Source organism: Taurulus bubalis (genome assembly GCF_910589615.1).
Source record: "Taurulus bubalis genome assembly, chromosome: 11".
NCBI lineage: Eukaryota > Metazoa > Chordata > Actinopteri > Perciformes > Cottidae > Taurulus > Taurulus bubalis.
In genome coordinates this window covers 21,977,231-22,004,157 of record NC_136599.1, presented here as the reverse complement: position 1 = coordinate 22,004,157, position 26,927 = coordinate 21,977,231, and the positions used below count along the sequence as shown (strand labels likewise).

General features: G+C 48.7%; 1 protein-coding gene across 1 annotated transcript in view; it reads right to left on the bottom strand.

The window, feature by feature from the left end:
* agrn (agrin) overlaps positions 1 to 26,927 on the bottom strand; it is a gene marked incomplete at its 5' end in the record, with an annotated part of 206,570 nt that overhangs the window by 35,614 nt on the left and 144,029 nt on the right. The window contains 10 exons of the mRNA XM_079226528.1: positions 4,146 to 4,251; positions 4,346 to 4,470; positions 6,168 to 6,311; positions 7,596 to 7,760; positions 8,353 to 8,472; positions 10,853 to 10,958; positions 11,660 to 11,802; positions 17,663 to 17,863; positions 18,265 to 18,462; positions 24,829 to 25,050. Of these exons, the coding sequence (XP_079082654.1) occupies positions 4,146 to 4,251; positions 4,346 to 4,470; positions 6,168 to 6,311; positions 7,596 to 7,760; positions 8,353 to 8,472; positions 10,853 to 10,958; positions 11,660 to 11,802; positions 17,663 to 17,863; positions 18,265 to 18,462; positions 24,829 to 25,050 (1,530 nt within the window). The remainder of the gene's footprint in view (positions 1 to 4,145; positions 4,252 to 4,345; positions 4,471 to 6,167; positions 6,312 to 7,595; positions 7,761 to 8,352; positions 8,473 to 10,852; positions 10,959 to 11,659; positions 11,803 to 17,662; positions 17,864 to 18,264; positions 18,463 to 24,828; positions 25,051 to 26,927) is intronic.

Sequence of the window (26,927 nt, the reverse complement as noted above, 5' to 3'; positions counted from 1 at the left end):
CAAGGAATGGATGAATGACTGGGTAAAGATGAAAATGTTGGATTTCGCTTCACATAACTTCATTACAAACCTAAAAAAAAAAAAAAAAATCACACCAAAAGGAAATAAAAACCTCATCAGCCAACAAAGCACAACAAAACCACTTAATGATCATTACCGCCGAATGTTGACAATAACTTTTTACCTCCGCATTTACCGAATCATTATGTCCTTTTTAATCGTCCAACCATTCTCCCCAATGCTCAATAATGTTATGAGGAAATTACATTTAAAAAAAACACACACACACACAAACACACACACACACGCACACACAAGAACGCTGCAAATGGATGGGATGTCGAGAATCTTTATCTGACAGACCTTTAAGTAATGAAAGTGCATCCATATGCAGCCTGAATATGGAATATGCCAACAGATGACATACTGCATTCAGAGTTATTTATACTGCGGAGTGTTTCGCCTGCAGATGAGTTATGTTGCCCAAACAGGGTTAAACTACTCCAGTCGGTGTCAATGCAAAGCGTGCCTCCGCTTGTGTGGGCACGCACGCGGAAAGCCTGTGTGTTTGTGTGCAGTGTCCCCGGTCGCCAATGCATATGAATTATACATCCATATTCAAGCGCTGCCCCTCTGGTAGCGAAGCTTTAATCACCAACAGCCAGCGCCTCCGGTGATGAATGATTGATAGAAATGGGGCGAAAGAAGCCGGCTTTAACTCCGGCTTCAAAGACGGAGCGCCGCACGCTGCTTCACGGAGAGCGTGAGCAGATCCGTCAACGCCACCACAAACACGAGGCTGTTTGGCAGACGCACACACACACACACACACACACAGACACACACACACATGTATTTAAAAATCCTTCCAAATGAGGGAGAGAGAAGAGGCGCTGGTGCAAAAGGACAAACTGTCTGCGATAAAAGGACGATAAATAGGACAAAAACTCCTCAGGGTGTGTGTGTGTGTGTGTGTGTGTGTGTGTGTGTGTGTGTGTGTGTGTGTGTGTGTGTGTGTGTGGGGGGGGGCTCGGCTCAATTCAGATTGAGCCGAGCCAAGCAGGCGTGACAACACCGACGTTCTCCCTTTTGCGTCCCACGAGGTATCGGTGTGTGGGTGAAAATGAAAAGAAGATTAAAAAAGCCTATATAGCATAGATTTGTGCCTCATTAGGATTTGCCTAACATTATGTGTAGGACTTAATTACACCACTATAATCGCCTATTTGATTGGCAATTATCCACGAGGTGCCAAATGCGATACCTACACCGAGGCAGGCAGGAAAAAAGCCTGGTACCTAGGAGGGTGGGGGGGTGTCAGCTTAGAGTTCGGCAGATATCCGTATATATATGTTTAGAGAGGGGGGGGATTCTCGTGAGTGTGTGGAGCGCACGGAGCAGCGATGCTATCGCCAAGAACGGTGGCATGCGGCGCCTTTCCTCTTGGCTACACCTGTCAGTCAGGTGCCAAGCTTAGCGTCAGGCGGCATATCTCGAGCAGCGAGCTCCGTGACATGGGATAAGGAAAGAAAAGAAACATGCGTCTGAAAGAGGAAAGACGGACTGGCAGCACAGTCTGTTCAGCTGATGCTCCTCTTAATCAGGTTGAACAGTCTCTTTTTGTCTGTGTGTGTGTGTGTGTGTGTGTGTGTTTGTGAGAGAGTGAGTGAGTGCTTATGTCACATGGTGGAGAGAGAGGAAAATCTAAAATCATTGTCATTTCGGCTTGTCTCAACCGTGTAGTTATTGTTGAAAGCCGGTTATTAAGATGTTTGAGGTGTCAGCCGCGCTCAGCGAGGAGAAGTGGCAGGAGGAGGAAGAGGAGGAGGAGGAATCTGGATACAGGAGATTGGAAGGGGGAAAGACGAGGAAACCGCAAGAGCCAAGAAGACAATTTATAAGAGAATGAAAGAAAAAAGCTGGTTAACAAAGCCATATATATATATATATATATATATATATATATATATATATATATATATATATATATATATATATATATATGTGTATGTATATATATATATGTATGTATATATATATGTATGTATATGGCCAGTCAAACAGTAGTGGGAGAAGAAATGGGGAGGAGATTGTGTAATGAGAAAACCGAACGGACGCTGCGGGGAGATGGCGAAGGCAACACACCCCTAACAACGCGGGGCGTGTTGGCTCCCGATGCCATATGCTGGCACTACGTTGCCAGTTTCCCCGCAAACCTACAGGTGATAACGCCATATGGGAGAGGCAGGTCGTTGCCAAGTTGGTGGCCATCCCGCCAAACCCTCCACCCCCTCCTCTCCCTCCTCTCCCTCCTCTCCTGGCGTCAGAATCGGTCCAAGCTCCATCCCTCAGAAGCTTTATACAGTAGCTCTAGATTCATAGTTATTTCTTTTTTTTGCTTGGTTTCTCAGATGTGGTTGCTCAGACACCACATCCCCCCCCCCCCGCTCTATATACTCTGGCTGCGTTGCCTCTTTTTTTTTTTTTTAAGACTTCACAGAGAGCTGCGTAACATCACAGTTTTTCCTCTTGTCACAAGCAGAGTCGATTTTAAGGAGCTTCTTCTGGCACGATTCTTTCCCCAGCCTGCCCCATTAGTGGCCGACTGTGCTGCAGTGGCCACTCACACTGTGGCGTCGTAAAAATGAGAAGAAAGAAATATATAAAGTTGGGACGGATCAATGATGTAAAAGAAGAAGAAGAAAGGATCAATAGTCGGCTCATTTACTCAGGCCCTCTTTTACGGAGTTGTTCTTTTGTGAGGCCACACGGCAGCTCGGAGAAGCACCGGCGGGCCACGGCGCTCGGAGGGCCTGGGGTCTGGGAGCGCTGCATGTAAACAGCGGGAGGGGCGGAGGCAGAGCAAATGCTAATTCGCACCTAGCCACACGTGAAATGAGCTCGAGATCTAACACCCCACCACCAACCCCACGAGCCGACAGCAGTAGCGGCGCGGCGAGCTACCCGCAGTGCGACCGCATACGGGGGAAAAGAAATTAAAAGATCCTCTGTGGCTGTCGGTGGGGCCCGAGCGCCTGTCTCCCTTCCTCACCCTGAGGATTCAATAGAGAGAGAGAGAGAGAGAGAGAGAGAGAGAGAGAGAGAGAGCGAGCGCTACGAGGCGCCTTCTTGCCTTCTGTGTGCAGCAATGCTAGGTGAGGGATTACACACAACCCCGCATCTCTATTGCCAGGCAACAGAGGAATGTGAAACCAAACTGGATTTTGGCTTCTTCTTCTTCTTCTTCCTCCTCCCGGTAACCCACGGGCACCGAATTTGCAAGTGGCAGATGTTCGGGGACTTGTCGATCACTTGCTGAGCATATTTCGGGATTCTTTATCCCCGCGTACCTGCAACGGGCGACTCAACACAGACCGAGTCAACAGCCTGGCCCCCTCCTCCCTCTCCCTCCCTCCCTATGGATATGACCTAGTTTGGGCCCTGACAAAAGGGGGCTCAAAGCGAGATGACGAGGGCTGGTGACACAGTATTCGGTCTACCTGATCCGTGCCCACCGAGCAAAGAGGTTGAATGCACATTTCTCCACCCCCCTACCCCAAAAAGAAGAAAAAAAGTGAGACACCTGGCAGTGGCTCGTGGCCAGAAGCACACAGCTGGCACTCGCCTCCTCTCCTGCTAAGCTTGCCGGCAGGCGTCTCTAGAACCCCGTCGTGACCGCAAGCTGGCAGTCGGCGCGACAACTTCACTGTACACGAAAAGCCCCGCGGCCTTTGGCGCGCGGCCAGCCCCTATTACACCGATCCAAACAATGTCCGTCAGCATCTGGACCGTCGGGGTGAGAGCTGTAGCTTTTACTCAGCGCTCCATCCGCCGCCGCACACATTGCTTAGCTCTCACCTGGGTCACTTCACGGTACTCCTCCACGCACTCGGTGGAAGGAACTAAACGGAGCTTGAGAAACAAGCAGAACCTCAAGACAAAAGAACTCCTGAAATCTGAAGGATGTCTTTTGAGAAAAAAACAAAAAAACATCATGGATTTCTTGTAGACTCAAAATCAAGTTGAGGGAAACCCGCAGACAGACGCCGTGACTTTAACAAACAGCAGGAGGAGGACAATGGGCCCCCGTGGCACAGGTCCTTATCTTTTGATCAGGAGGAGGATGGAGGGGAGGAGGGGCTCACCTGTGCACTGTCCAGAGTGTTGCACCGCGACGTCCTTGTCCTGCCTGCAGGCGATGGTCCTCAGCTGGCACTGGTCGGCGTAGGTCACCCCATCCGAGCCGCACACCTGCTCCACAGTGACAGAGACGGAGAGCGTTATGGGAGACGGGGAGAAAACAAACTCCTCGGTTCCTTACTGGAGGACGGGGACGGGGACCCACCTTGGTTTTGTTTCTCTCGTCGCAGTCGGGCGGGGGGCACTCGCAGTGCGCTTGGTCGTTCACCTCGATGCAGGTGGCTCCGAAGCTGCACACCAGGTCGTCACATGACGCCGGGGCCTCGGGACCTGTGGGAGAAAAAGGGGGGAGGGCGTTACACATTTCGGACGGTCCCAAGCTCTCTATGTTGCTGCTCTATGAATTCAGTTGAACTGCTATGAGATTGCTTTTTTCTACATCTATAACTAATAATAATTGAGCTAAAATAAAGTGTCTCTGAGTTTGTAACACGTGCACATATATTAATAATAATAATAATAATAGTCCAGCTGATGGTTGACGGCTGTCGTCTTGCGGGTTGCCATGGATCACGGTTGTGCCTTGTTGCCATGGTTCTGCCCCTGACTCGCGCCTCCTATAGCGCTCTATAACAATATGTGTTCACAATGTCTATTTTCTTTCATGGGTTGTCTATATTGTCATCTTATTGAGTTATTTATGAGGTTATTCTGCACACGCACTTCTATTCTCTCTTCCTGAGGTTTTCTTCCATTTTCCTCTTCTTTTGTGCATGTCTGTGTGTGTCTGTGTGTCTGTGTGTGTGTGTGTGTGTGGGGGGGATCCTTATCTGCTGCGACAGTCAAATGGCAGTCTGGTGTTGTATGCTGTACAGATTGTGAAGCCCGCTGAGGCTCATTTGTTATTCGTGATATTGGGCTATATCAATAAAATTGACTCGACTTGTTGCTTCAAAGCTGTCGGATGTTCGCATGAATAAAAACAATCTCCTCACACCTGGTTTAATGACCGTGACACAGAGCCCTCCCCCCCACCTCGCGCCCTCGCCCGGGTTGATTAGAAAACGTGCGTGTTCCATTACCCTGTGCGTTTCTTTCTCTCCTCTAAGTGCCTGGCCTGTTTTTTGTGTCTTTCCAACCACAGTTGTGCAGCAGGTAATGTGATGTTAAAAAAAACATCTAGTTACGCCGTCACACAGTGTGAATTATTCATATTTTCGTAGACCACAGCATTTTTTCCCCAAACTGCCTTACTGTTATTAAAAAATAAATAAAAAGTTCTGTAAAGCTTGTTTTCCTGCCTCCACAGATCTCTCCCGAAAGCCCACCAAAGGAGCGTTTGAAGCCTTGGAAGTTGCCGCGGCATGAGCCTGCAGCCGGAGGGAGCCCAACCGTCCACCTGCCGGGCGGCGAGTGTGTGGGGTCCTTGCATTGTTGCAACCCCCCCCCCCCCTCTAGCCTACCCCTGGGCTCCTGCTTTCATGCGCCATCACTTCTCGGCACCTTGTCTTTTCATCTAGCCGGGGTGTGTGGCGGTGTGTGTGTGTGTGTGTGTGTGTGCCCCACCACTGTGCCGGGACTGCCGGCTTCATTAAGCTCTTGACTTCCAGTCGATATCTGATGGTGCATCTTAATCAAGAAGCTGCAGGCCCCCGCAGCAGGAACTAACCTTTCCCTCAACCGGCTTTTGAGCTTGTGCAATCACTACGGGTTGTTTCCGTTATTTATCCAAGTATAAACATACGCCGTGAAAATGTAATCTATAAACTAAAGGGCGATGTGTCGCGGCACACGTCGTTCGTGCACTCCGGTATCTTCCAAATCTGTCCTGCCCAAAGGCCGCCTCTCTCTCTGTGCCAATAAACCAGGTGAGGAGCAGACAGAGAAAGAAGGCGCTGCTTCGGGGATCAGACGGCGGCGTGCAAACACTTGAGAATGACAAGGGAGAAGTGTGTGTGTGTGTGTGTGTGTGTGTTTATGCGGCTCATTAACGCTCCACCGGTGTCCCTGGTACTCTCCCTCATTACCTTTGTCGCAGCCATTCATGCCCATCTTGCTTCCGTCTGGACACACGTTGCACTTCATGCCCTTCGCCCCCGTCTTGCAGGAGCACAGGCCCGACATCTGCTCGCAGTCATCCCGGACCGAGCCTGTGGCGTCGCAGTTGCACGCTGCCGTGGAGATGTAAAAAAGAAGGTAAGTACCAGTGAGGGACAACGAGAGGAAAAGAGACTGGCTGGGTTTTCTATAGTGTCCACAGTGTGTTTGAGGCCACCGTTGGCCCTGAACTTTGCGTCAGATACTTCCGCCGTGTGAGGCGAGGGTTGTGAAAAGTTCACCCAGACTCAGGGGCCACAGAGGGAGGAGGAGGAAGAGGAGGATGAGTGTGGAACAGAAACGCAAGAAAACAACCCCAGGGAAGGACAGCAACCCCATCATGTTCCTAGAATCAATGATGTGGTTTTATTTTCTCCTCCTCTCCTGCTTGATCTGGTTTTGGTGTGCAGTCAGTGTGTCGTCGGTTTGCTGCGGGTAAACCTTGTTAAGGTCAGGCCACGGGTGAAGCACCTGCACACTTCCTGCTGTTGACTGAAAATGCTGGGAGGGCGTGTCCTACGACACCCCTCGGCGGGACACGAGCCGGTCACTATATGGCATTACACCAGGACAAACAAGGGGGGTCGTAACCCCGTTCTCCACTTGAATACAAATGAAAACGGTTCGCTCGATAAAGGTTTGACGGGGCGAAAGGAAACGGCGGAATTTTCTTCCTTTAAACCCTTAATAGTTTAGCTGAACATGTATTAGCCGGCGGTAGTAGGTTATTTGCTTCTACAATTTAATTAAATTCATGGAGAAATCTCTCTCTCGTACCTCCAGAGAAATCTATCCATGCAGATTTGGTTTTGTGTGTCCAGATTTGGAGATCTGTCTCAAAAAAGGTTCTTGGCTCCATCCCTGTTAATCTGGGTACCCACGGCCAGTAGTTTTAAAAGGGACTTGTTAGAAAGTAGTCTCTGACCACAGAGAGATCTGTGAACTGTCTGAGGAACCAGGACATTGTGTTTTCCGGGACAGACACAGTGCTGTCGCACTTCCTGGGAGATCCCTCTTCCGTGGAAGAGGGATCTCTCCTCTGCTGTTCTTCCTCAGGTTTGTCCTCTTTTTTTGTGGATGGTAAAATCCCCCTGAAGCAAACCGATTTGGGGTTTTATTGGGCTAGACAAATAATAAAACCACAACGCTGTGCTAGACTAGGAACCACTTGAAGTAAGAACATATGTTTTATAATGTGCATGAACTGACTGGAAAGAACGTTTAAAGGATGTCATAAGAAACAAAAAAAACATTATATATAAAAAAAACTAAATGCAGTGACAAATGACATGCAACAGTGAAGGACAGGTGCATTGGTCCAGCCGGGCGCCGGCACAAAGAAGAAGAAGATTCCTTACGCGTGCAGCCGCTCATGTTCTCCGTCACGATGCCACGGAAGTTCCAGAAGCCCGGCTCGCAGCGGTCGCACTTCTGTCCCCCGACACCCGGCTTACAGGAGCACTGGCCCGTGGCCGGGTCGCACGTCCCCTTGTAGGAGCCGTAGTTATTACACTGACAGGTACCTGAGGAGGACATTGAGCGACATTGACGACAATTTCCACTCTGCAACGCGTAAAAGGGTTTGTGCCTTTTTTCCTTCTAACTTTGAAAAAAATACCCTCTTATACACATAACTCACCACAGCTGAATTCTGCTAACTACGGCAGAAAGATTGATGCTGGGCTCAGATGTTGGGTAAGCCCTATTCCACACATATTTAAAAAAGGTGGATAAAGTGTGCTTAGGTGAGTTTCCCCTTTACTAAATCTCTATATCTTTATTTCTAAGTCTGCATTTTTCTCCATCCATACTGTGTCCCCTCGGCTTGATGAGGCACTTCCCCCGTCTGCGCGCTATCGTTCGCCAAGATCGTCGGAGGAAGAGATTTTTCCCGTTGATAAGGTGCAACATTATCATAATTATTCCTCAGATAAAGATGAAACGTTCTCAGCTCTGCAACTTTGGTACCATAATTGCAGTCAAGGACAATAAGTCCCATATGCTGAAATAGCCTGATAGTATCGAACGTTTTTCTTCGTCTTTTTTCTGTGTGTGTGCACACAACAAAACTCATATCACACGGAGGGTGCAGCGGGGGCCAACTAAGGGACTTACTGGGACATCCGGCCAGTCCGACTCCCAGGGCAGCCGTCGCGTTGTCGTGGCAGCAGCCGTACACGGACAGACTGCAGTGCTGGGGGGGCGACGGCTCCGGCATCGATGTGGCTGAAACTGCTGATGGCGTGAAAAAAAAGGGGGAGATGGAACAGGGAGAGAAAGAAGAACAGCAACATTTAAGTGATTGCAGTTGGGTAGGGGTTTGGATGTGTGGGGGAGTTAGACAACATAATCTCCAAGCAACCATGTAACTTTTTTTTCTTGCCAACAATGAGATTGGCTTGAGGGGGCAGAGGTGGAGAGGCTGGCAGCCGGCTTCAAGATAACAATTCTATTTGTTACTTTCTCCACAATGGCTCAAAATCAGGAGGGGCCGGGGGGGGGGATGAAGCTATTTCCTCCAGTGGAAAACAAACAATGGTGTTGCCGGCGAATGTGGAAACAGCTGACATTTACCACCTACGAGGAGGCATGTTCTCGTCATTTGTTCTTGTCTAATGTTACGGAATTGCACTGCTGTCCTACAACCTTCCAAAACAAACAAATAAAGAAAAAGAAAAGAAAGCCTCGCTGCATAATGTGAAGGAATGTGCCAGGCCGTTTCTGCCCGTGCGCACGCCAAGCTCCTTTGTCCGAGGATGCACCGGCCTTCAAACTAGCGGGACAGCTCCGAATAAAGAACTACGTTCAACAGAATGAAAAAAAATTAAAAAAACTGGCGCTTCTCCAGAAATCGGGAGAAGAAACAAGAACACATGCAGTGAGAGGAATAAAGAGGGGTTTGCTTCATGGCCGAGGCGGAAATAGAATTGTTCAAATTCTCTCCGGGCTTTGGGTTGAAAAGTAAAGTCGTAGAGATAGAAAGCAGAAATCTCCCATTGCTCCCTCTCTATCTCTATTCTCCTCCCGATCTCCTTTTTTTTCCTGTGTTGCTCATTTACAGTTTGGAGGCTGGAGATACCGGGGCCATAAATCACGCTGTTACTGGTGTGGATATGAGCCTCAGCCTAATGGTGATGACTCGCCCCGCTCTTTTTCCAGTGCTTTCCCACTCTAGAGATGGGCTTTGGACACACTTCATTTAACTCACCACTTTCCAGCTCCCCGCTCGGCTATCTCTGCAGAGCCTATTAGGACAGGGGGAACTTTTAATTTCATATGTTCTTCCACCCTTTAAGGGTTTTTTCTTCTTTTTTTCCTCTTCAGTGGCCATTGCACAATGCGGCTCGCTGTGACGCTCGATATCACCCCCTCACATTCTGTGCTTTCTCCCGCCGCAGCGATTGTCGCTCGCCTTTGACATTCTCGCCGGGGTTATTTCTTTTTACTCGTCTAGTAAACCAATAAGTGTTTTCTTTGGATTTGACTGAAATCCCTGCCCCAGACGTGAGCACCGACAGGGTGGTTTGAAAATACCATCACAGGCAAAAACTTCCTGAATGTGCACGCAGCGGATGATACTCGTTGACGCCGTATGCAAAAGAGGTTTTTTTCAGAATCAGAATCAAGGTTGCTTTCATGCGCAGCTAGCGTAGAGTGGCATGTTTAGCTAAGTTTCTACAGCTGAGGTCAAATGAAGTTTCTCCCTACATAGCTAATGTGGAGGGCAGTGAAATTCCCCAAGATCTGAGTTTTTCCATTTGCCATTTGAGAGGAGAGCCCAGAGCTCTCACACCCACAGAGGACTCTTCAAAAAAAAAAGAGGGAAAAGAGGATTGATTATCCACGGATGGTCGAGAGGCGTGACAGTCAGTGCCCAAGGAGGCCAGCTTAGGGAAGGGGAAGAATCTGCAGGGATATGTGTGAAAACACTGTCTCGCCCTCCCTTCAACTCTCTCCATCCTCCTTCTATTTTACGGCCACAGGGGGGGGTGTCGAAACCGTCTGGAATGATCACACGAAATCCCCTAAGAGTACCGTTTGCGCTCTGAGGGGACGAGGGCTAACCGTTGCTACTTAGCCTCGGATCTGACGACTATCCTGGATGGATAAACGGCATCCATTTACATGCAGAGAGAGAGAGAGAGAGAGAGAGAGAGAGAGAGAGAGAGAGAGAGGTGGGGGCAAAGTGGGTTAAGAAGCAAGCTTGTGAGAGCACAAGTTTTATATTGTCAGAACATCCGGGGGGGTCGGGCAGTGAAAGCCATCATTATCGCTATCAGCTCGATCCATACATGTGCCCGGGAGAAAGATTCTCATCTCTGCAGCCCCCAGAGGGAACGCTCAACGCCTTTTTGCCAGATATGAACGAGAGCCCCGCTGAAAAGCCTCGAGCTTGTTGGGTCGACGTTTGTCTGAGCAGAAAACACACATGTCGCATTTAACCCTGACCTTCATTTCTTGCGGTCGGAATTGTATTCCAGCGACAGACTATTACTGCCCCCAGTTAATGGGTGGAATGAGTGGAGAGATGGGATGTCGATGACAATGAGTCTTGGCGAGTGTGCTTCTGCCAGCTGCAAATTACATTAAGGTCTGAGTGGTGTAATGTACCGACCTGCACAGGGTCCCTGGTTCTGAATCAATACGTGCTCTTGTTTCTCACATCTGGCCTTCTTCAGCTGGCACTCGTTGCTGTAATTCTTTCCATCGGAGCCACAAACCTACAGAAGGGATCACAGAAAGTTGGGTGTTACATACGATGACGGGTCACGGCCTTCTTCAGCCAATAAGTCTGCTTCAGCCCGTTGTGACTTGACCGACGAACGGAGCTTCGGCTATCTGCAGGCGGCAACTTCCGGCTCTGGAAAGTGAGGCCAAAGTGCCTTTAACTAGTTCAAAAAGTCTGAGAGTATAGAAGTCTATGAGAAAATTATCCTACGTCTCCCATGATTTATTCCCAGTAAACATTGTAAACATGAGTTTATGGTCTCAATCTCTAGTTTCAAGTCTTCTCCTCAACACAAGAGCCGTGTTGATCGCACATGATGCGTCTTAGTTTTGTCAAAAATTTCATAATAGTGTTAAACAAACGAAACATGAGCTATTCATTTTGTATTTTCTCGTATTGAGTTTTTGCCACTCCATAATGCCTTGGGTGTTTTTACACATAAAGTATAATCTCATCAGGAACTCAGTGAACCCAGTGCATTTATTATGTTTAAAAAAAATTATTATATTTGCACATTGTGACAAACATGAGATTTGCTTCTTTTTTTTTATATTAAAGAAAAAGTCTGATGAGTAACAGGAGGCGAGATCTAGCCAACAAGGAGTGCTTCCTCGTGGGAATGATGTGCAACCGTCCCGGGTGAACTGTGGAGATGCAGCTCTCACGGGTCTGCTGTAAATGCGGCGGCCGTACCGGGTTGTGTGGCACACTGTGGCAGGTGAAGTCACAGACGCAGCGGTCGTCCTCCGCGTCCTCGTCCCACGAGCCTCCGAACATGCGACAGCGATCCTGTTCGCAGCTCTCCGCACCCGAGCCCGATCCTCCTGAGCCGCAGTCTGCGTGACAAAACACACATCAATACAACACACGGAGGGAGACAGAGTCCTACTTTTGTTTCTCTTTCAGTTAAGGCTACATTTACACACGAGGATGCGCCACAAAGTGAGGATAATTTTCATTTCCCTCGGTGGGGCGATGGGGGGGAACCAAAGGCACTGCTGGTTGTGCAAGATAATGACCAACTGTAGTGATGGAAAGAGATTGACTAAATAAATTAGACGCAACATCTCCGCACCATCAGCGAGACATCCTTTTCATTTCAATTAAATCAGAGACAAAAAAGGGGGATCGAATGATTAACTCTGGCCTCCAAGTGTGCAGAGAGAATCAGTGGCAGGGCCTGCTTTATGCTTGCCTGCTTCCCGATATGAGAATACAACTAATTGCAAAGTGTTGAAGTAAAAATCTAATTATCGCCTGAGACTTGAAAGAAAGTTGTCCCGGCAACTCTTTCACTGTGACCCTGGAAGGCCTTTTATTTTTTATTTTTTAAAGTGCACTTCTCTGCGCAGACAAACGAAGTCCAACAATCACCGGGGTTTGCCTTAGCACATGGTAAAGGAGTGTTAGCTCAAGGCAAGTGAACGTTAGCACAAGGTAAAGGAATGTTAGCTCAAGGCAAGTGAACGTTAGCACAAGGTAAGTGAACATTAGCACAAGGTAAAGGAGTGTTAGCTCAAGGCAAGTGAACGTTAGCACAAGGTAAAGGAGTGTTAGCTCAAGGCAAGTGAACGTTAGCACATGGTAAAGGAATGTTAGCTCAAGGCAAGTGAACGTTAGCACAAGGTAAGTGAACATTAGCACAAGGTAAGTGAACGTTAGCACAAGGTAAAGGAACGTTAGCACAAGGAAAGTGAACGTTAGCACAAGGCAAGGGACTGTTAGCACAAGGAAAGTGAACGTTAGCACAAGGCAAGGGACTGTTAGCACAAGGTAAGTGAACGTTAGCACAAGGTAAAGGAACGTTAGCACAAGGAAAGTGAACGTTAGCACAAGGTAAAGGAACGTTCGCACAAGGAAAGTGAACGTTAGCACAAGGCAAGGGACTGTTAGCACAAGGTAAGTGAATGTTAGCACAAGGTAAAGGAACGTTAGCACAAGGTAAGTGAAGGTTAGCACAAGGCAAGGGACTGTTAGCACAAGGTAAGTGAACGTTAGCACAAGGTAAGTGAACGTTAGCACAAGGTAAAGGAACGTTAGCACAAGGTAAGTGAACCTTAGCACAAGGCAAGCGACTGTTAGCACAAGGTAAGTGAACGTTAGCACAAGGTAAAGGAACGTTAGCACAAGGTAAGTGAACGTTAGCACAAGGTAAAAGAACGTTAGCACAAGGTAAGTGAACGTTAGCACAAGGTAAGTGAACGTTAGCACAAGGTAAAGGAACGTTAGCACAAGGTAAGTGCACGTTAGCACAAGGTAAAGGAACGTTAGCATAAGGGTAAGCAATCCGAACACAAAGGGGAACCGTAACCAGCGGGACCGTTTGGAGCTTCACTCGTGCAAGAACAAATCTCTGTGCTTTTGCTGAGTGCAGGTGGCAGACAGGGACAGGGACGGGGGGGATCCGGCTTTTGAAGCTGCAAACTTCACCTCCGGTGGAACTCCGGGGGGAGGTGCGAAAGCAGGGAATGAAGGCATCGGCACGGCAGATAGAGAGAGAATGTCAGACAGAGCGAGAGGCAAAGTTCATTTGAAGAGAATCTGTTATTCACAAATTTAAAAAAAAGGAATGCAGTCCATTAAAAGCTCCCAGTGCAGATGAGAGACTCAGAAGAAGAAGAAAAAATATCAGATAATCAAGGTGTTATTTCTTCTCTCCGTCTGTATTGATGCAACGCCTCTAATGGTGAAATCAATGCCTTAGTGATGGAGGAGCCACTTAGCATAACCCCAATCTTCTAAAGTAGATTATGGAGCAGGTCACAGTGCAGTGGGGGTGGAGGGGGGCTCTTCTTTGATATGGGTTGTCAGCAATGGGCTGTGACAGCTTGCGAGTGCGTCGATACAGCGGTCGGGCCTCCTCTTCATTAGCAGAGGGCACGGCAGTGGAGCCCGGAGCTTTGTGTCGAGGGCTGGCGTCCCCCGCAGACATCAGGACTCGTTAGGGACTCACTCTGTCTCCGGCAGAACAACAGTCGTGGTTAAATAGGACATATTTCTGTGACGGGGCTCACGATACCTGCCAGGTGTCATCTGAGGAACGAGGTGGTAGCCTGCTCATGGGGCGGATCGGATGATGGAGGGAACGATACGAGCTGGGCAGCTACGTGTATATGTGTACTGTACGCCAGCTCAGCAAAGACACCGGGGAAAGGGAACTGCAGGAGTAGCCAATTCATATTCCGCTCAGGCCCCTGACAGAGGCGAGATAAATAAATAAAAGGGGTAAGACATTAGAATGGAATAAATAAAAGTGAAGCGCGAAGAAGGGAGGGGGCTCCTAATTAGCTAGTGGTCTTTGAAGTGCTCGCCACCCGTGCGCTGCCTGTGAACCTTTCAATTAATACATCCCCAGCCACGATGGCTCCATCAGCTATTCTCTCTGCGCTGCCCATCCGTTGCGTTTTACTCAGTCACGTCAGAAAGCAGAGTCTATTTAGCCGAGGGAGCTCCATTAAGGAGACGGAATACAGCGGCGGAGAGGAGAGAGGGAAGTGAATAGCATTAGGAATAATGTCTGAGGAAGACACACAGAGAGAGAGAGATAAAGAAAGAAAGAAAGAAAAGAAAGAAAACATTACAATGATACAAGAAGGTTAACAAAAGGGGGACGTGTGAGAAGCAGCTTAAAGACGTTTGGCCTGGCGGCTCCGGGAGGTGACCCGATATCGTTGTGGTACCCTCTTCTTCTCCGTCTATCAGCCGCCCGCACGGCTCAACGCTGTTGACGGGTCGTGACAGCCGTGTTAGTCCAAATAAAGCTCCTCGAGGCGGGAAGGGATGGAGCGCCACGCCCCGTGGAGGAGTGAGGGGGCGAGAAGGGATGGGGCGTTTTGGAGCGTTATTGACCGCCGCGCGATGCCGCCCTCATAATCCTGTTTATTAAACGTCTAGTCAATTAAACCCGTCGGTGATGCACTGCGCTCCGCCGCCACTTTGTCAGTGTCGGCAAAAAGAAGCTGAGGCCGGGCCTACCCGAGTGTGAAATTAAACAGGTGATAAATTTCCCTGTATGGCCGACAGTGGGAACACTGTCATTTTTCATTACTGTTAAAACAAAAAGGCGGAAGAAAACAAGTTTCATTTTTATGCTCGCCCTCCCCACAGCAAGACTAATGAGGGTGGTGTTTAAGTCAGGTCTGCGTGAGCGAATAAATCACATGATCACTTCCTCTCCAGGGCTTATCTTAGGTGTGGTGTATGGAGTAATGGGTGGTGATGTAGAGCTTTGCCGCTGTCAGACAGAGCCAGAAAATACTCAGTCTTAGGTCTCGTTTCTTGTGGCAGACTGCTGTTAATACACAATATATGCTCTCAACTTTGCCAAAGCCTACCACCGGTACATCAAGGTGGGGATAAATACATCAGCGGCAGAGAAAGGATCCCACAGCAGAAAACACACAGGTATCTTGAGAGGGGGAAGAAGAAAAAAACAGCAACTTGGTTTTCATCGTTTTTCCAATGACACTAGACTTCCTGTAGAGGGTCCGGGTCAGATTTTGAGGGGACAGAGGCTGCGAATTTTCGTCCCATGGGGTGAAATGTATCGATCGCAGGCGATCCCACCTCTACCTCAATCTGTGAGAGTGGCACAATTTCTCCGATGGAGAGGAGTGCAAAATAAAGAGAGAGGGACATGAGTGGGATTGGCGTGGAGTGATGGGGAGAAAAGAGAGATGGGGGAATAAAGGATTCTATTGTGTAAGCCTGATGGTTTGCTCTGAATCAAAATGAGCAACTGAAAAAAAATAGAGGATGTTCAGCGTCGGCATGAGAGAGAGAGAGAGAGAGAGAGAGAGAGAGAGAGAGAGAGAGAGAGAGAGAGAGAGAATGAAAAAATACAGCAATGCCCTTGGGGAGGTGGGTTAGAGCCGTTTTGCCTGATACAAGACAACCAACAAGAATAGGACAGAGTGTGTGTGTGTGTGTGTGTGTGTGTGTGTGTGTGTGTGTGTGTGTGTGTGTGTGTGTGTGTGTGTGTGTGTGTGTGTGGTCAGGTCTGCATACAGTTTCACATTTCTTCACGCTCCACATCCAAAAAAGGTCACTCGTCTCAGTCAATGAAATGATGTTAAATCGACCACAAGGAGCTTTGGCGGCGCGATCCGCCTCGAAGGCCCTGGGCCAATACGGTAGACAATGGTAGAAAAAAAGAAGACAAAAAGGAAGACAAAAAAAAAGCAAACCCCGCTTGCTAGCAATCACACTGAAAGAGGATTCCTCTCATCTCTATTTGCTCTGTCCTCCATCCACCCTCTCTTTTTTTTCCTTCTCTCCAGCCATCCCTCCTGCTGGCAGGTGTAATCTGCTCCCCTTCACACCTTGTCAGAGGGCGACTACGCTGTGACGACCCACGGAGGGGGAGGGGGTCCAGAGTCGTCCCCCGAGCGAGACGGGGCGAGGCGGGCCCGCGGTGACCTGCCTCGGTCGGTCTGTCAGCGCAGATGGAGATGTGATTTGCGCGGTGAATTAGATCTCATTTATGGAGTGTGCGGGGCGTGGAAACCGGCGACACTCGCGTCAAGGGCCATCGGTCACACACTTAGAAGCGTCGTTGAAAGGAAGGGGACTCGATGAAAACGTGTACCCGGTAAATTCTGTGATGAAAGTCGGGCGGCAAACAAACAACGCTGGCCCCCCGATGAAAGCAGATACGTTCAACGCGGAGGGGAGGCTATTTTAATATTAATATACCAGCAAAAAAACATTATATTAATGCTCTGAATGCTGTTCTCATTCTTTTGTTGTTGTTGTCTTAAAATACTTGTATTGTCATTGCAGGAAGTGTTGGGTTTCCCCGATAGTAGCTTAACACTGAATAAAAAGTAGGACCCGCAATAATTCGTAAGTAAAATGGGGGGAACAGTACATCACAGTATTTTTTTCCGAGTAAAGACATTCATTTATTAACGCCGAAAAGGACTCACTCGCAACTGGCCAGCAGCTGTTTGTACGTAGGCACATAGGTTGTGTTAGGAAGCTAAACATGGAGGGATTTAGGACCCAGGGGAATGTTGTTATGAATTGTTCATATCCCTTCATACCGGTGGTGCATGCATAGCCGTAAAGACTAGACTTCTTCCTGCACAAGAAGAGTCTTCCTGTGCGACTGAGTGGGCGGGCTTTACCCAGCATGCAGTTTGGCGATGTAAGTTCTATCCCTGAGACTAAGTAGCTCCGTCCGCTGCTCCCTCAGCTTCAAGCAATACTGTATGGAAATCTGAAACCGGTATACCGGAATACGCACAGCCCTAGGGGGAATATCCATAAACGACTAAAAGCAGCTACATCAAATAAGAGAAGAAGCAAAGGGAGGCTTCTCACTGAGATATCATATATTCATATATAGGCTCAATTACAAATAAAAGGTTTGCCTCTAATATGAGTCTGCCTGCAGGTGAGACTGACAAAGACGCTGGCTAGCATTTGAGAATTCACAGTTACAAGAGAACAGATTAAACAGAACCTAATTACCCAGAAGTCCTTTCTGTTGCGGGGTTATGTTTGACGGACCTGCAGCACGACTTTCTCTGCCCGCCGTGCGTGCTGTGTCCGCCTGTTGGTGCGCTTATTAAAAACCCACACATGACTGGAGGCTGTGCCACAGGTCATGCTGATAAAAGATAATTACGCCATTTCAATGGCCGCCGACTAGTTTGCATAATCACACCGTTTCAAAGGTCCACGTCTTCCTACCTTCATCGCAGCTGCCGGGCTTCGCCACCTCGATTCTCCTCCTCTGCATGCAGGAGGACGTGCGGAGTTCACACTCGTTGTCGTAGGTGGTGCCGTCGCTGCCGCACACCGGGGAGAAGGCCTCGCCGGAGCATTGCGGGCACTCGCACTTGTTCTGGACGCACCGGGCCCCCCAGGCGCAAACAGCGCTGCCGCATGTTTCTAAAAAATCAGACGGCGATGAGTCAATGCAGAAGAAATTAATAAGAATGTATTTCACTCACAAACGAGCTTTCAGTGGATCTCTAAATGAGATTTTTGAGTACTTTCCAGATTGCAATGCATGCCGCTTCCTCTTGCAATACATCCCCTCCCTATAAACTGACATATACTCGCTCCCTTAGTGATTCTCCATCTGCCAAACTTTGTTTCAAATATAAACTGCCTGCCTGCCTGTGGCTGTACGGGGGTCCCTGCCAAGCTATACTTTTATTGAATTTATTGCTCGTGGGGGAGAAAAAAAAGAGAGCTCCATACATCTTTGCTGCGTTTTACCCGTGGATGTCGTGCACCCGCGAGCGTGCCAAGGACCCTGGTTCGGTACGGATGCATGCATCACTTACTGCACTCTCCCTGGCTGACCACTCGGAGGTCCATCTGTTGCTGGCAGGCCCGCACGTGCAGCTCACACTCGCTGCCGTAGGTGCCGCCGTCGCTGCCGCACACGGCCTGGTGGGAGTCCACGCACTCCGATGCGCACACACACTGCCCGCTCTGGGCATCGCAGATTGCCCCGAAGGAGCAGTTGGCACAAGCCTCATCTAGATGGAGAAAAGAGAGGAAGGGCACCAATAAATACAAAGCATTTTTGGAAAATATTAGGAGTCTTTTTTTGTATATATATATATATATATATATATATATATACATATATATATATATATATATATACATATATATATATATATATATTCTGCCGTGTGGTAGATTTGAAATAGATCAAATTTGTCATAAGTTATTAATCCACAATCACATTGCCGGCACATTTTATATTGATCATGCTTACTTTTTCGACGATGGATGTTAAAAGTTGCAAAGGAATCTTTTTTTTTTTTTTTTTTTTTGCCTGACACGTCCTCAGCTCTGCAATGCTAATCGTTTCTGCTGCTCGTCACATTCATTTGTATGCACGTTTGTAGTCGGCATTAATTAAGGCGGCGTGCATCAAGACGATGCTACTGAGGCATAAGGACAGCGCTCACGTTTCTATTTACAGATGCAGCGATCACATATTTTGTCACAATTTTTCCTGTTTATTAACATTCATCAGTGTGAACAACAGCCATTAAACAATTAATTGGTCAAAATGAGCTGTTGTCTTTTCTCTGACACGCTGTGTTGCAGACAGATGCACACATACAAAGTTTCCATGTGTAGAGAAACTTTATAGACGTCCACCTGAGGGAGACTCAATTGATTTGAACCACCTTCCAAAAGGCACACGCATCTGAACCGTGACTCCTTTTTATGGACGGGTGTGTGCACCTTTTTCAAAGGCGCTAAAAGAAACCAAGACATGAAATTCCTCGAGAAAAAAAGAACTCTCCATACAGATGGAATTCTACCGAGAAGCAGATCTGAGGAGGTGGATGAAAAAAAAAAAAAAAAAAAAAGGTGCTAAACTGATGAAAGTTCCCAGGAGCACAGCGAGGCTCCATCACTGAAGACGTTTAGAACCACCACCGGAAAAAATACAAAACGACACTTTCCAGAGCTGGAGACTGAATAACTGGACACAAAGAGCTTCGGAAATTCGACAGCAAAAATAGGAGAGTCTGCCAGAGGGACCGCCGTCTCTGCAGCACTCCATCAGTCAGGACATTACGAGAGAGCAGAGTCAGAGCTGAAGCAGCTCATGATTGACGCACACACACACACACACACACACACACACACACACACACACACACACACACACACACACACACACACACAGCCTGGCATGAGTTTGCCAATCGACACTTAAAGGACTCTGAAAGCATGAAGGAAACGATTCTCCGGTCTGATGAGACAAGAATTGAACTCTTTGGCCCGCATACCTATACCCTATACCTCGCTGTTTATCCAGCGACAGCCAAGATGCTCCTAAGCGGCAGTCACTGGGACAACCATGAGTGAGCGAAGTCGTACTTCTTCCTGCTTGTGTTTCTCACTTTGTTGTTAGGGGTTGTCGCACATATCTGCTTATTATTATTTTCTTCCGCCGCACTTCAAAACCGAATCAGGCAGATGATACGTGTATTTCCCATCGCCAAAAAGACGGCGTCGAGGCACCCACAAGGGCTTAGAGAGCTTTCGAGAGTTCCCTTAGTAGTCGGAGGATTCACTCGGATCATCTCTTGAGAAATTGCCCGCTGCTTCTGAAAGTCTTTCCCTGAAGAAAACAAGCAAAGGCAGGATCCAACGTGTTCAGGGTACCGACTGATGTCACGCGAGGGGGTTTTGAGGGAGGAGGGGCTGGAAACAAACGAGGAGGCCGCGTACACACAGGCAGGGCGAGCGGCAGATGCGCTTTCCCCTCTGACACCAATTACACCTGGAGGATTGCATTAGCGCAGCTCGCTATCACATTCAATTAGGGGGCCAGGCTAATAACCGCCGCTGATTCTGTGCTAATTGAGAGAGGCAAGGCCGGCCCGCTGGAACCTATCCACGTTATTTCATCTGTCTGTTGCTCTTTAGGAGTCTTCGGCTCTCTTCAGGTCTCCAGCCAGTGCCAGCATCTGGCTCCTTTTCTTTAGTTTGTGAACTGGATGTGGCCACGCGGCACATTATTGCCTGTTAGGGGCTACATGTATGTCATGCATTAGTCCAATTACATATTTCCAAGGCGTATACATGAAAATGTCACGTGCTGAGAATGCAGGGTCCCATCCGAGAAGACAGACTATTCCTCTGCACACGATAAGAATGTTTCTTTTGGGATTGATTGGAACGGCCAATGCAAAACAGGCATTGCATTGCTCAGCGCCAGCCAATGCGCTTGTTTGCAAATCCCTGCCATGGAGGTGGTTATTGCTGCATGTTAATGCCCAGGGCGTCGGGGGGCGTACAACATTCACAGACCAGTGTAACGCTGGCCTGCTGATATTTACTTTAAGATCAATAATCTTTTACTCTGACTAAATAATAATCTGCCGTCAGAGAGACGGCTTTGCTCCTTCTATCCAGACACTGCAGGAGAGTTTGGACTGAAGGTTTTTGGCATTTTTTCCGTGCGCCGAATATAAATAAACATAAAATATAAAAAATATATAAAAAATGGGGGTTTGCCGTGGTCGGCTCCGGCAGCTATAAGTCGGAAAGTGGCAGTGTCGAGTGTTGTCCTTTTATCAGGACTCGTGTTCTGATAGCAGCCTCGCCTCTTTATCTGCTGCGGCCCCTCGCACCTGGCTCTCCACGCTGCCTGACACTCCCGACAACACGCATCGCATAAACAGAAAGAGGAGGGAGCTTCGGTTCAAAGCCGCCGGGGGAGCAGGGGAAAGGATTGTCGCCATTACCTGGTAATGTTAAGCCGTCCGCCAACTCAGATTCAGTCATCTCCAAAGTCTGTCATCACTAATTATGAGTTTTCAGTGACAAATAGGCCATTTCCTTTTCTGCGGCGGAAAATTTCACAGCCGTGAAATGTTCAGACTTTGAGCTCAAAAGTCTCGGCAAAAGGCTCGGCATTACGACATTAGCCCACTGGAATCCCTATCCCTATCTCGTTTGAATTTACTTTCATGTCTGCCAATGCGAGAACCTCTCCAGCCTGGAAAAAAAAAACTGTCCAAGATCAAAGCAAGGTATCTTAAGATCTTCTCACAACCGGTCTAATACAAATTCTGATACAAGATTCGGTCCCATTGCACCAAACGCGACCCGCAACCAACTTTTATCTTGTTGAGGCCCTTTGCTCGAACTCCGTCAAGGTCCCCCCCCTTGTGGCCCCTCTGGACCCAGAGTCGGGGACTGCTGATTGATTGTTTCTTGCGCCGTGACGGCTTCTCTCGCTTGGTGTTAGGCGGAAGCTTGGAGTGAGAAATAGGGGCAGGCTAGTGGAAAACAGTGTGGCCTTGAAAGTGTGGAGGATTGAGCCATTGGGGGGGGTGGGGGGGGATACATAAATAAAACAAAGACCCTCCAGTTCTGCAGCGTTTTGTTGAAATCCTCCTCGACGGGGAGAAAGAAACAACCTGAATAGCGGCGGCGGAAGGGTCGGGGTCGGGGTGGGGGGGGGCAGTGTTACCTCAAGATTAAGCAGAAAGAAGTAGGCTGGTTTTTGATTTGAAGGCTTGTGAACATGCCTGGGTGATAACAACCCCCCCGTCGATCTGCCTGCCTGCCCGGTACACTATTAACTCCGCCGCCTCGCTTGCTCTGCTCCTCCTCGTCGTGTTTACTTCCATCTCCTCCCTCCCTCCCCTCGTTTATTACTTCCCCTGCCCTCTTTACACCGCCTCACTCCGACCACTCCCATGCTGCTGCTGGTGTGACCTATATTTCTTACTCAACTATGTATATCAATTCAAACACCTGTGGGAGTTATGTGTGTGGGTGGGAGGGGGATTTGTTTTCTCTTCTTAAATGATTCCGGCGCCTCTGCTCTCATCTGTTTGGGTAGAGCCGTATGAAATGCCCTTTTTTCCCAGGGCGACTGATATCCAGCTGGGGAGGGCGGAGGGGGGGCTATTAACCGAGCGCACCTCGCCCAGCCCGCCTTACAAGGTCGCCCGCCACTCAAAATGCAGGGGGAGGGAAAAATCTACCGAATAATACCAAATGTCATTTATATCGCTATCGGGTTGCACCTGAGCCGTATAGATAACCGCTATTTCTCCAGCCCGCCGGGAAGGAAATGAAATTATGGCCGGGTCCATGAGAGGCTGTCGTAAGTCTTACACACACACACACACACACACACACACACACACACACACACACACACACACACACACACACACACACACACAATAAAGCAAACAGGCCCAGTTATTTTCTTTTGTGCACCTCACACCTCTTAAACCATTCCACCCTAACCGAACCTAACCATACCACCATGCACCTTATTTTAGAGAAAGCCGTGAGTCTGACAACTTATAACTTACACATTAACGTGCATTTGGATGAAAATAACAAAACAAAAACTCTATTTTGTAAAACCACACCATATTAATACCTACTCAAGAATGCAGATGAAAATGTTGCAAATACAATTTTTTTTTAAATAAAGTGAAAATGACAATAAATCACACAGCAGGGTAAACAAGCATGTAATAAAATGAATCCGTTATTATGCTGCATTATAACCTGGACGTCGCAGAAACATTCTCCCCACTTTCTCATGCTCACGCCTTCACCTTTGAATTCCGATACGTCCTACTGCACCTGAAGGCGGCATACGTTCGCCCCCTCTCTCTCCCTTTCCGCTCCATAAACATGTATAGTATATTACTGGTGGTGGAGGGGAATAGGCTGTGATAATTAGGTGAGATAATAGCTTAAGTCAGTCAGTTGTTATGGTGCTGAATGAGGCCCAGTAAAGCTGTGCAAACAGCCCAGAAATAACCCACATTATCATCGGCCATCATTCCTCGGCCGGCTCGCGGCTGGCAAGCCAATGCCTCAGCATTTTTATGGCACCATCGCGCTGACGCAGGCCTGTTCCCTCTGGGAGCCAAGAGGCATCCATAGCGCTGGATTACAGACAGGGGGTGGGCTCAGCCAGCTCGCTCTGCCGCCTCGCTTTTTAAAATAAAGACTATTCATTACCGCCAAGGGACCCTGGGTGGAGGGAGGTGGGGTGCCCGACAGCCCTGCCGCCTGTCTACCTGCGGTGCGGCGCTCCAAATTGAGTCAGCCCGCCTGCCCACCGACCAAACACGCTCCAGCTCCCTGTTGGCATACATCCTCGCGGTTGGTTTTCCATTAAAAGGAGGCTAGGAGAGAGAGATGGAACACACGGGGCAGGCGGCGGTCAGGCCGCTCCAGCGGGACGGAACGGTAGAGTGCGATTTCATAGCAGCAAAGAGAGAGAGACCAGCTCGGTCGCATTGAACGTTCGGCCGAACGCCCGGCTCGTCCACGAACGCATCGCCGCGGAGGCCGACTCATTTCCGTTGTTACGCTCTTCAAAATAATGCAGAAGAGCAAACATCCATTGTAGTCAAATCAGAGTGGGTGAAGGAACCCGAGAGAGCACGGGCCAAAAGGGGGGGGGGGGGGGGGGGAGTAGCCGCTGTGCTTTTTGTCCAGCATGTCAAAGCGAGTCATTTTTATTTATAAAGCCCAATATCACAAATCACAAATTTGCCTCTGGGGGGGTCTTGAACAATCTGGACAGCATACATCGCCTTTTTGTTCAGTACGAATGAGGAAATCCCACCCCAAACAAACCCCTCTAATGGGGATATAAGCGAACGGCTGGATGGGAGATGCTCAATCACCAATTAGAGTCCATGGGAAAATTGGCCTTCCAAGATGGCATTAAGCCATCAGGAGCTTGCACTAAGTGGGCTTACCGAGCTGCAAAAACCTGCCCGCATTGGCTGTGTGCCAGCGTCGTGGATCTGAAGGTATTTTTTTTTGTACCACTTGAAGCTCTGCTGTCGCTGCTGCACTAATGACTGCTGATGCTCGGACACAGCGAGACAAAGCCAAGTGACTCATGTCGCCAATTACAGACGAGTACGCTCCGCTCTCTCTTTAATCGGGAGTACGAGTGCGTCCTCGCTTAAAAGGTCAAAACCCGGCAAATTGGACTCTTGGTGTTGGGTGTGGACGGCCTGAAGAAGAGTAATGGATGAGGGGATGGGAGAAAAAGATCTATTAAGTATTGTTTTGACTTTATTGGAAATGAATGGAAAGCCCCCGGAGGGGGTCACCATGAATATAATTCCATATGTGTTAATTGTTAATGTCTGTGGATTCAGATGTTGCCTCCGGGCAACACAGCGCTATTAATTAATTTGAGCTTAATTACATTCCACAAGGAGAGCCCTTTCCTCTACCTGTGGGCTATAAAAATTCACACAACTCTAACCGATTTCATGACCGCACAGAGGGGGGGTGTAATCGCTGTGTTGTGTGATGTGTGTTGAGTGATGTGTGTTGTGTGTTGAGTGATGTGTGCGGCTACTCACCGCAGGGCCCTTTGTGCTGGATGTGAATGGTCCTCTGCAGGGCGCAGCCCATCGCCCGCATCTCACAGGGGCTGCCGTAGCTGTGTCCGTCGGACCCGCACACGGGGTCGGACGTCTGCGGGCAGGCCTCGGGGCACTCGCACACTGGCTCGTCGTTCTTCACCACGCACACCGCCCCGTGGTCGCACACCTTCTCCAGGCAGGGGCTCGGTATGCTGAGATCTGAAAAGACCGACCGGCCCGGAAAAACAGAGGGCAAAAAAAGTTAGAGGCTGCCTGAGCTTCGGTGCAACGGGGAGAGCGGGGAAGGAGTTTAAAGGAGGAGGTTGGAGAGAGGCTGGAGGGGTCAGTAAGTGGCAGGGGGGGGGGGGGGGGGGACGCTAGAGCATAGCTTCGTGGGGAGCCGCGGGGTTTTGTGTTAGAAAAAAGCCGATGCGATGTGGTATGCAGCCCTGCTCCTGTGACACTTCTGCTTCCTCAGCTTCCTATGTCATTTCCTAGCCTTTGTGCGCTACCCTGACGGATCCCGAATCTTTGAAGAGTCCTCGCGAGGACTAGCCGGTAAAGACATGACCCCCGTAGCACAATAGAGATGAAACAGTCCACGAACAATGGTTACGAAGCCTTTCGTTTTTTTTCTTCTCGTTTTAGTAAACGGCTGGATTACTAATTAATTAATTAATTGACGTTCCCAATGTGCCCTTTCAAAGGCTTCCATTTGCATCTCAGTGAGAGAGCCACCGCTTCAGCCGGAGCCGGTTGTACTGACACGGAGAAAAAGAAGACGAAGAGAGTGTGTGTGTGTGTGTGTGTGAGAGAGAGTGAAAATGAATGGAGGATGGAGAGAGAAACAGGCGAAGAGAAGAAAGAGCCCCTCTGCTTAATAATTCACAAAAGGCAAGCTCCTGGGTAGAGGCAGATATGAAATGTGAACATCACAGAGGGGCCTGCTTCAGTCTCTCCCTCTCACGCACTCGCTCCAGCAGGACTCCATTCAAAATGAGCACTGGATTGTTGCACCTATGATTCCCGGTAGTGGCAGATGGGCGTAGAATGGGCCGATACAACCTGACTTCATGATCAGAAAGGAGAGGAAACTGGGAGAAAAAGATGCTGTGAACAATCCTTGGATAACAGCCTCCCTCCCATCGTGACTCAAATAATTCCGCTTTATGTATCCATGCAAATATTTCGTGGCCGAGCTGAGGAGACCGGGCGTGTCAGCGCTGAGGGCTCGGCTCGATGATGAAAAATGTGTGACGCACGAGGGTGGCTGGGGAGGGCAGATCGCTCAGCTGAACGCGGCATCAAATCAGACGCAGGGCATCAAATCGCTTCTGATGAGAAGCGCTCAAAGGAGGTGTCGTGATTCATTTACTAGCTCCGGATCGCTCGGCTCCGCCTCTGAGCGCCGGGGTAAGTGATCGGTTGATAACACAGACGGAGGCAAATTGGCTTGTTTCTCCGTGGTTGACCTTTTGACCCTCATCGAGGTCAATGTCACCCGGACATCCTGAGATCAGGGACTGAGGCACGGCTATTGAAACAGGCAGACCACTGTATTTTCCCCACTAAGTTGTGGCTGTAATGGAACAAATCTTTCCCGATCTCGGGCAAGGACACTTTTGGAAAGTGAAATGTTTCGGATTATTATTTTGTGTGTGTGTTTCGATGCCAAGCAGTTGTTTCAAAAAGGAGCTTGGAGGTGCCGCATAAAAAACCTGGAAGCTATTCAATGCTGCTTCATTTGGTGCGACTTCAAAAAAAACAATTGATACCCCCGTGATCTCTTTATCTGTTTAGCGACCGGCTGCGTGTCTGCGTGCGCGCGTGTAACAGTCCAGCTTAACCGTGAGCTGGTGATCCGAGCTTAACTGTACAACCTTGGCTCCCCCACATGAAAAGTTCAGCCCACTTTCCCAAGGACAAGCTCCTAACACACGACTGCAGCCGCCGATAACGCCTTAGTCTTCCCATTCTCTTTTGTTTCACACACACACACACACGCACAAAAAAGATGAAAGAAAATTCCCCTCCAAAACTATTATTTTTTTTTTATCATCCTCTACCTCTGGGGGGCAAAGTTTCTGCCTGATTTA